Source organism: Rhipicephalus microplus, chromosome 2 (genome assembly GCF_043290135.1).
Source record: "Rhipicephalus microplus isolate Deutch F79 chromosome 2, USDA_Rmic, whole genome shotgun sequence".
Classification (NCBI taxonomy): domain Eukaryota; kingdom Metazoa; phylum Arthropoda; class Arachnida; order Ixodida; family Ixodidae; genus Rhipicephalus; species Rhipicephalus microplus.
The window spans coordinates 83735902-83746289 of NC_134701.1; the positions used below are offsets into that span (position 1 = coordinate 83735902).

The 10388-nt window shown below is 44.7% G+C and overlaps 1 protein-coding gene across 1 annotated transcript; it reads right to left on the reverse strand.

Moving 5' to 3' along the window:
• Positions 1–2888: 2888 nt before the first annotated feature.
• On the reverse strand, positions 2889–9802 carry LOC119169823 (neo-calmodulin). The gene is made up of 2 exons (XM_075885134.1): positions 9254–9802; positions 2889–3077 (listed from the first exon to the last, which is right to left on the reverse strand). Exons 1-2 carry the CDS (start codon positions 9752–9754, stop codon positions 2889–2891), a joined length of 690 nt encoding a protein of 229 aa, XP_075741249.1. The 5' UTR covers positions 9755–9802.
• Between the last annotated feature and the right edge of the window lie 586 nt (positions 9803–10388).

The window sequence follows — 10388 nt, forward strand, 5'->3', positions numbered from 1 at the left end:
AAGCCGTACCATAAAATAAGTGTTACGAAGACTTCAACCGCTGCCTTATAATTATAGAGACAAGCTCAAAACATGCAAAAACACTTATCTGCGCAGTCGATCCGGAGCAATCAAAAAACACGTCCATCCACCGTGACAGCCAGAACTGAACTTGTGCAAGCGTGTGCCAGCGCCACCTTGCGGTCTCCCTCCAAGACGTTACGCGCTAGCTGGCGCGTTCATCACACTTCTCTACTCTAGCCACTGTACTTCCGCGAGGGAAAACTCAACGCTGCACACGCACACACAATGTTGCCATTAATTCTGGCAAGCGAGGTGAGCGTTCCGAGGCAAGCTATAAAATTCATTTGAAAAGATTCTGCGAAGCTCTCAAGTCTGCAACTTGAAATAAATGACGCAAATGTGCAAATGAAGGTACCTAGTGAATTTCATTGAGATCCACTGACCTCGAAAAATCGGCGGAGTTGGCCTTTAACGGGATTATGCTCTGGTATCGAACAGGCTAGACAATATAAACTCACTGCCAATTCACTTGCTTGGTATTAGCTGAATGTAGATTAGCTTATTCTGGCTTACCGCAGTGCCTTATTGTGGCTACAGTCTGTCATCTAACTGGCTAATCAATCTCAACTTACCGAAATTTTGGTGGTTCAAAATTTGAATTGCCTTAATTTCGCTTAATCAAAGTTAATCAGGTTGGCTGATTATGACCAACCCAAACTGCTACAATCTCAGTTCACTCAACATTGACTTGTTCAGAATGAGCTTAACCTGGTTTCATTTCGTCATGCTCAATCCGAGAGAACATAGCCTAGTCGGGTGTAATCTACCTCGCGGCTATGCCACTGACATAAAACCAGATTAGCGTGATCAAAATAGTCTCTGAAAATCTTGTCTAATGCCACTTGGCATGTATCTATCAATATAGATCGGTGTCGACTCGCGTTAAATTGGCTTGTCCAACTTAATTAGGCTGCGATAAAGTGGCTTAAGCACGCTTTTTGTACATATACCCTGTTTAATCCGGAGGTTGAATTGGTATCAGTGAGTATCCATTAGGATTGACTTGTATCTTATGTTATTGATAGTCTTATTATCGTTATTTAGAATGAACATTGATTAACTTGTCTTACCTAGCAAGGTAGCCGAAACAGCTATTCACTCCGCACGGCTCAACGCAAAGCTTAACATCCCGTTTGTAAATGCAGTTTCACGCGGTGATTATGTGATACAGGTGTAGCGAGACAAGCAAGAATTTGTTGAACAGCATTTTTTGTTTACAGCGCGAAAACAACGAAGGCGGAAAACAGAAGGCACACAAAGAAGCGCTGCACCAAAATGCACCAAAAATGCATCCTTACCAACTAGCCCAAGTTTCTAATCTTTCCCCCGCCACTCTGTGACGCATTTACTCGAGTTCTCTCCGTGGGAACACCAGACACCAGCCTATGGCAAGCAGGCGTGAACATTTTGATGCTCTGCGAATGTTTTCCGCAAAGTATACTGCGCTTCCAGAAAAGCAGTGCTCTAACGCCAAGCACCCTGTGCGACATGACCCATGGCCAGGCATGGCACGGGACGCTCGCTCGCAGGCGCTAGGTTTTGATGAAGTGAAACAACCACAGAATATCGCCTTCGGGCACGAACTACGGTGTTCTGTTGGTAAATGCCAGAATTTATTACAACGTAACTCTCAGTCACTCGTTATTACATTCCAAGAAACAAAGTTATCAAATACAATTTTTGGAAAATTTTCATAATATTCCTAATTAGCGTATATTTAAAATTATATTGTTCAGCAGTCAGCAATGTTCAATTTCCAGACACCAAAAAGTTCTGGTCTAAAAATGCGCACGAAATTCGCTTTCGAGTGTGTTCACTTTCAATAAATAAAAATATTATGAAGATCGTCCATATGGTTCCTCCTCGAACGCGGCACTTCGAGTGGCACCTTGAACGTCGTAGTGCCTTCATCTAAGTGATCGGCTAGAGTCACACACACCCCATTCACGTTGAGCGAAGACGCGTCGACTGTCAGACGGTTCAATATATATGATCTTTTTTCCACTGTTAAGCGGAAGTGCCAAAAATAAGTGTCGCTATGTATGTGTACGCTGGACTTCAAGGGGATATATAATACAGCATTGTAAAAAAAATTGCCCGCAGCTTCCCTCGGGGGAACACTGAGGAGGATGCGGAGCATATAATTGGTTAACGGGGTGTTAAAGTGCGACTTACTTGGGTCGATGCCTAAATTGGTTAACGTGGTTGTGAAATGGGGTGTTAAATTGCGACTTACTTGGGTCGATGGCTAAATTGGTTAACGTGGTTGTAGGAGGGGGTGTTAAATGAGTGAACACGTACACACGTATGCGAAAGGGCGGCGCTGGTCGAAGGGACGTCGATCATTGTGTTTGTGGATTCGTTGGAATTCATTTCACCGCGACCTTGGACGTCGACGCGCCGTACAAACCAACCGACGAGCGGCAACTGAGCGAGCGAGCGCCGACCTTGAGTATATATACAGCACGACGGCGCATGCACTGTCAGCTGTTGAATGTTCTCGAAGCGCGACGCCACATGCGCGTCCACTGGAGAATCAGGAGAATTGTAGATGTCGAACGCGGTGTGTAGAGGAGGAAGGGTGCACAGATGGTGGAGGAGTGAAGCGCGCGCGGTGTGTAGAGGAGGAAGGGATGCACAGATGGTGGAAGAGTGGGCGACGGCGCGACGGCGCATGCGCGCGCGTCAGCTGTCGAATGTTCGAGAAGCGGTGCGGACGGCGCACTACAAGGCGCGAGTATAAGATGCTTCCGCATCTAAAAAGCGCTGCGGACAGGTGATGCCACAGCTGTGAGTGGTTTCGCGAAAGCGCATGGAAACCTGATTTATTCGGGCTTCCAGGTCGACGTTATCAGTGCTACGAACTCTTCATAGTTAACCTGTCCGTCTCCGTCCATGTCGGCTTCTCGTATCATGGCATCGACTTCTTCGTCCGTCAGTTTTTCACCCAAGGTGGTCATGACGTGGCGCAGCTCGTCCGCAGTGATGAAGCCATTCCCGTCGCTGTCGAACACCTGCGTCAGTAATTGAAGTAAACTGCATATGACAGATGTAAACTCGCACGCAACGTGCACCAATTTACACGCACGAGTGGCGACAGCTAACTTGAAAAAGTACCTAACACTGCAATCTAAGGAAAGTCGCAACGATGCCACGAAAAGCTGCAAGTGTACATGGCTATATCACAAAAATTTGGCAGATCCTACGTACAGTTGAAATCGATGATATGCGAAGCAGGAATGAGGACGGTTGGTATGTCCATTTAAGATCAGCTCAACTTTAAGAGGCGGACGACAATTAAGCCGTACATGACATTCATAATACGATAATCATGTTTAAACGTGTCATTTACTTTCGTCTATTTACGTGACGGGATACCGAATTGGGTATTTGTGGGGCTGGCGAAACGGCCGCCAGCACGACGCTATGATCGTAGCATGTAGCTATCTTTTACATGACAAGCCTGTGATAATTATCACGTTTGGATATCGTCCATTCATGTCACGTAATACCCAATTTGGTATATGTAAAGCTAGCCAATCGGCCTCGAACGCATCACGAGCCCGGTATGTTCTCTTTTTCTTACGTAACACGCATGTCATGATCATCATGTTTGCACTATTCATATACCATCGTCATCCATGACGTCACGTAACACCAAATGTTGTACATGTGAAGTAGGGAAACGACTGCGAGCGCGCTACGAGTGCTGCACGTAGTCATGTTTCACATGACACGCATGCCATTATTATCATGTTCGGACTTGCGATTTACCTTCGCCGTCCATTCGCGTCATGTGATACCAAATTTGGCATATCTGAAGCTAGAAAAACGACCGCGAGCGCAACATGAGCGTGGCAGGTAGTCAAATTTTTGCATAACACGCATCTCATGATTATCATGTTTACACCAGTCATACACTTTCGTTATTCATTGACGTCTTGTAATACCCAACTTAGTATATGTGAAGCTAGTGAAACGACTGTGAGCACACCATGAGCGTGGTGTGTAGTAATGACTTATATATCACGATCGTCATGGTTTCCCCGTTAGAGTCTGTCATTTACGTTCACCATTCAGCCATGTCATTCCTTACCAGTTATGCGATATGTCATGTTAACGAAACCACTGCAGGAGCAGTGAGACCATGACATGTAAATCATGATATTCATGACATACATGTCATTATTTTTATGTTATGACTAGTCACTGACGCTCGTCATACAGTCTTGCTATGCCATACAAATTTTGGTAGAGATCCCATTAGCGAAACGGCCAAGGAGAGCTAAAAGTCCTAGGCGGCTAGATAGATAGATAGATAGATAGATAGATAGATAGATAGATAGATAGATAGATAGATAGATAGATAGATAGATAGATAGATAGATAGATAGATAGATAGATAGATAGAACGCCTCGTTGTTAGATAGACAGATAGATACGCTCAAAGTCGATGAAGTTCGCTAAGAAAAGCTTCACAAATGAAACTTTGTAAACACGGTTTTCACATTTACTTTCACTGACTCAATTTGCAAGTTTCTTTATTCTACTTGGCCATAAACAAGTATAAATCTTTGTTTCAACTGTCCAACAGGAGTTCATGGGAGCAGGTATTGTTATTTTAATGTGTTTTGTTATTAACATGTTTTGTTTCTTGAGAAGGAAAAACTGCACATTAGACAGATTTAGTTGCGCGTCCACAGCTGCCGTACGGACGCAGCTTCCATTGCGATTGACTGGAAGGCTGCGTCCATACGGCTGCTGCGGACGCGCAACTAAATCTGTGTATTGTTGCCTGAACTTGGCAACGTTTAACGCTACAACCTTATCTAGTCAGGGAAGTCTAGCTGTACTATTCGAGGAGCTAGAGGGTGTAAAATGGGATATAATAGGGCTCAGTGAAGTTAGGAGGACAGATGAGCCTATACGGTGCTACAGAATGGGCACGTCCTTTGCTATCGGGGCTTGGCAGACAAAATAGAACTGGAAGTGGGGTTCCTAATTCACTGAAACATAACTGGCAACCTAGAGGAATACTATAGATATAATGAAAGGGTGGTAGGTATCGTAATTAAACTGAATAAAAGATACAACACGAAGGTGGTACGGGCTTACGCACCTACATCCAGCCATGATGACGCTTCAGTTGAAAGCTTCTAAGAAGACATAGAATAGGCAATAAGTAAGGTAAAAACACAGTATATTATAGTGATGGACGACTTTAACTCAGAGGTAGGAAAGAAGCAGGCTGGAGACCAGGCAGTAGAAGATTATGGAATCGGTACTAGAAAGGCCAGAGAGCTACTAGTAGAATTCGCAGGACGCAATAATTTACTCATTTTGAATACCTTCTACCGAAAACGAGAAAACCGCAAGTGGACATGGAAAAGCCCGAATGGCGAAAATAAGAACAAAATAGACTTTATGATAAGCGCACACCCAGGAATTGTGCAGGATGTTGAAATGGTTGGCAAGGTACGATGCAGTGACCATAGAGTGGTACGGTCTCGAATTCGCCTAGACTTGAAGAAGGAACGACAGAAACTGATACGCAAGAAGCCAATCAATGAGCTAGCACTTAGAGGGAAAGTACAGGAATTCAGAGTGTCGCTTCAGAACAGGTACTCGGCTCTTAGTGAGGAAACCAACCTTAGAGCAGATTCAATGAATGATAATCTGACGAGTATCATTACGGAGTGTGCAGTGGAAGTTGAAAGCAGAGTAGTTAGACAGGACACCGGCAAGCTTTCCCAGGAAACGAAGAATCTTATTAAAAGCGCCCAACCATGAAAGTCACAAGTACAACAGACAAAATAGAACGGGCAGAGCTTTCGAAGTTGATTAAGAGGCGTAAGGTATGCGATGTAAGAAGGTATAACATGGAGAGAATTTAACACGCTCTGAAAAATGGAGGAAGCGTCAAAGCAGTGAAGAGGAAACTTGGGATAGAGAAAAATCGGATGTATGCACTAAGGGACAAAGAAGGCCAAATAACTACCAATATGGATAGTATAGTTAAAATTTTTACAGAGATCTGTACAGTAGCCGAGACAACCACGACCTTAATACTATAAGAACTAGCAGTGACCAAGATGACACCCCACCAGTAATGATAGAAGAAGTCAGAAAACCTTTGGAGAGCATGCAAAGAGGCAAAGCTTCTGGTGAGGATCAGGTAACATCACATCTGCTGAAAGTTAGAGGACAGATTGTGTTAGAAAAACTAGCCACCCTGTGTACGAGGTGTCTCCTGACGGGAAGAGTACCAGAGTCTTGGAAGAACGCTAACATCATCCTAATACATAAGAAAGGAGATGACAAGGATTTGAAGAATTACAGGCCGATCAGCTTGCTCTCTGTAGTATACAAGCTATTTACAAACGTAATTACTAACAGAGTAAAGAAAACATTAGAATTAAATGAACCAAAGGAACAAGCAGGATTTCGGACAGGCTACTCAACAATTGACCACATTCATACTATCAATGAGGTAATAGAGAAATGCTCAGAATATAACCAACCACTATACATAGCCTTCATAGATTACGAGAAGGCATTAGATTCAGTAGAAATATCAGCCGTCATGCAGACACTGCGGAATCAGGGCGTAGATGAAGTATATATAAACATTCTGGAAGAAATATACAGGGAATCAACTGCTACCATAGTGCTTCATAAAGAAAGCAACAGAATACGAATCAAGAAGGGTGTAAGGCAGGGGGACACAATCTCTCCGATGCTATTTACCACGTACTTACAGGAGGTTCTCAGAAGCCTAGAATGGAAACCGTTAGGAATGGGAGTTAATGGAGAGTACCTTAGTAACCTGCGCTTCGCCGATGACATTGCATTGCTGAGTAACTCAGGGGACGAATCGCAACTCATGATTACGGAGTTAGACAAGGAGAGCAGAAACGTGGGTCTTAAAATTAATCTGCAGAAAACGAAAGTAATGTACAACAACCTCGGAAAAGATCAGCGCTTCGAGATACGTAATAGTGCACTTCAAGTTGTAAAAGACGATGTCTACTTAGCGCAGGTAATAACCGTAGAGCCGAACCACGAGATTGAAGTAACTAGAAGAATAAGAATGGTTTGGAGCACATTCGGCAAGTACTCTCAAATTATTACAGGTAGATTGGCACTATCCTTCAAGAGGAAGGTATATGACAGCTGTATCTTACCGGTACTTAGCTACGCAGCAGAAACCTAGAGACTTACAAAGAGGGTTCAGCTTAAATTGAGGACGACGCAGCGAGCAATGGGGAGAAAAATGATAGGTGTAACCTTAAGAGACAAGAAGAGAGCAGAGTGGATTAGGGGACAAACGGTGGTTAAGGATATCATAGTTGAAACAAAGAAGAGGAAATTGACATGGGCAGGGCATGTAGCGCGTAGACAGGATAACCGCTGGTCGTTAAGGGTAACTACCTGGATTCCCAGAGAAGGGAAGCGGGTTAGGGGGAGACAGAAGGTTAGGTGGGCAGATGAGAATAAGAAGTTTGCGGGTATAAATTGGCAGCAGCAAGCACAGGACCGGGTTAACTGGCGGAACATGGGAGAGGCCTTTGTCCTGTAGTGGACGTAGTCAGGCTGATGATGATGATAATAATGATGATGATTGTTCCGAGGCAGCCTTGGCTGTACCGTGAGAGCGTTGCATTTTTCTCAAAGAATCGATCTTTGCCTCACAGCTTCCAGCGAAAAGGTGAGTTTGACACGACATATTTTGTACGTTTTGAGTCACTGAAGGACGTTCACTACACAAGGTCCAACGAATCAATCCTTATCATGAAACTGTTCCACACGTGGTTTCCTCAGACAACTCACACGTGGGCATTAGACAAGGTCTTGAGGCTTTTCGGTGTTCTTTGGTACTCACAGTGGGTGACGCAGTTTAAAATATTCTTTGTTCGTTATTGCCAATTTCCAGTAATGCGAAACTACGGCAAAATAACATATAGATAGTAGGTGTGAAAATACATCATTTTATGTTGTGAGTGAGTGGTTCTTGAAAAGAGGAAAAAGGCACCTAATTTCTGTCTGCCTCTTGAGCGACACGGCGCAGTGCCTTGTAAGGGAGGAGTGAAAGAGAGATAAAACAATAGTGGAGATATATAGATAAAGAGGACAGTCAAGCGACATAAAAAGACAAAGATAGGAATTTTCGGAGCCAGTAGAAGAAGTCCGAGGACGGGGCTCTATATGGCGATTGCTGCACGGTGCCAGGAGGTCGCAGAGGTCTGACCAGTCGGAGAAAGCTACGCTGGCGTCGGCGTTGCGGGTAACACAACCATTGAGCTTGAAATTTTCAGAGCAACTCCCTTTATGATGTCGCAAATAGTTGAGTCTGTTATAGGCAAGTCTCAATAATAAATCATGTTCTACGTTGCCATTTCTATGCAATAAATTCCGGACGCTAGGTGGGGCTCAACAGGGCACATTTAAAGTAGAAAGAATGTGTAGACATTGTGTACGGGGAAAAACCACAACCTAGATATATATATATATAGTCGCCGGGATTCTTACAAGATCTCTTGCTTGCCTTCGTGCTTATTATAAACTCACGTCATCACCATAGGAGCCTGTTCAGTGCAACAAAGCTCGAGGGGAGTTACTTTAATAATAAGAGGCAACTTGATGATTATTACTGGGGTTTTCCGTCCTAAAACCACGATATATTTATAATGAACGCTGTAGTGGAGGGCTTTGGAAATTTCAGCCACCTGGAGTTCTTTGCTTGTACAATATTCTAAGTGCACGGGCTTCTAGAATTTGGTGATGCTGGCTTGAGGTTGCCTTGATTAAAATGAGAGCATGCCTCCTACATGAATACAAGCTCCCAACATTGCTGAGACTGAAGTACGCCTCTTGCTGATAAGCGTAACACTACAATGAGAAGTGTAATATAGTGCAACGTTCAGGAAGATCTGTGTCACCATAAGCATGAGCAGGGTTTTCTTTTAGGGGGGGGGGGAGTGGGCAACAAATATTGCTCACAGTGCACCCCTCCCTATTCAGTGATTGTGTGATGCATACATAGCGCCCCCTATTTTTGGGTCATGAGGGGTGGTAGTGGGGGGCTCCCACGTGCGCAGTCTACGTCTGTCACCAATCTAACCGCTATACCAGAAGACATAATGATTCACAACCGACAAAATGCGTTAAATTGAAAGGCACTCGTGCTCACCTTGAAAGCCTCGCGGATTTCTTCTTCGGTGTCGGCAGGCCGCGTCTTCTTGGTCATCATGGCGAGGAACTCGGGAAAGTCAATGGTGCCATGGCCATCGGTCTCTACCTCGGCAATCATGTCCTTGAGCTCGACCTCCGTCGTGTTCTGGCCAAGAGCGCTCATCAGGGTGAATAGATCTCTGGTGCTGATCGTGCCACTGCTATCTTTGTCGAACAGTGCGAACACCTCATGAAGCTCTGTGACTGTGTCATCAGAGATCTGCGACCCGCTCGAGTCACTTCCTGATCGGCCATTGCCAGGAGCAGTGTCCCTCTTGTTGGTCATGTTCTCGGGGCCTTTGCTGTTGTTGGGGATGCCAGCGGTGGCGCTGGTGCTCGGACCGTCAGCGTGTGATTCGAGTGTACTACAAACAGGAGCTTTAGTCCGCGATGGTACCTTCGTAGCAGTGGTTGTTGGTTTTTGGCCTTCTTTAGTCAAGTTCCTAGGCTGGGACTGCATCGTAGGAAAGAATTTCACAGCACCGCAGCCTGCTACACCTATGCCACACTTTTCAAAGCACGGGACACGCAAAAAGGATGACGAAAAACCTTCTACTGTGCCACTGATCCACTACCTGATATTAACCAGGAATCGGGCAGTAAGTATATGCGACCATTAGTGACACTACGATAAGTGACAACCTCTGCCGCGAAAATATGCTTCTTTGAGTCTTTCATTTCAGTCGCGCTTTCAAAACAGCCAGAGCGAGTGAGACTGAATCCACTTATGAAAAAGTGCACCTTGTAGTGTTGTAATAGAATAAGCCTTAAGAGAAAATTGAGAGTAAAATTAGGCACGGAATGAGAATTTCAGGCAGCTACTGTGTTCAGCAAGTTCCTGTCAAAAAAAAGTCTGCTATTTTTGTGTTGGGGTTGAACTGGCAGCAACGCCGCCGAAGAAAAAAGAAAGAAGCGCCTTAGCAGACCCAGGCCGCCGGTTACAGCCACTCAAGACTTAGGTGCGGAGCGGTGTGAGAAAGAAACCTCTGCCTCAAAGAACTGCTCGTCACCAACTACTTTATTTACAACCAATGCACCTCATATGCATCCTAGTGGTGCATGTCACAATACAGCGCTGCCGTACGAGGCGCCAC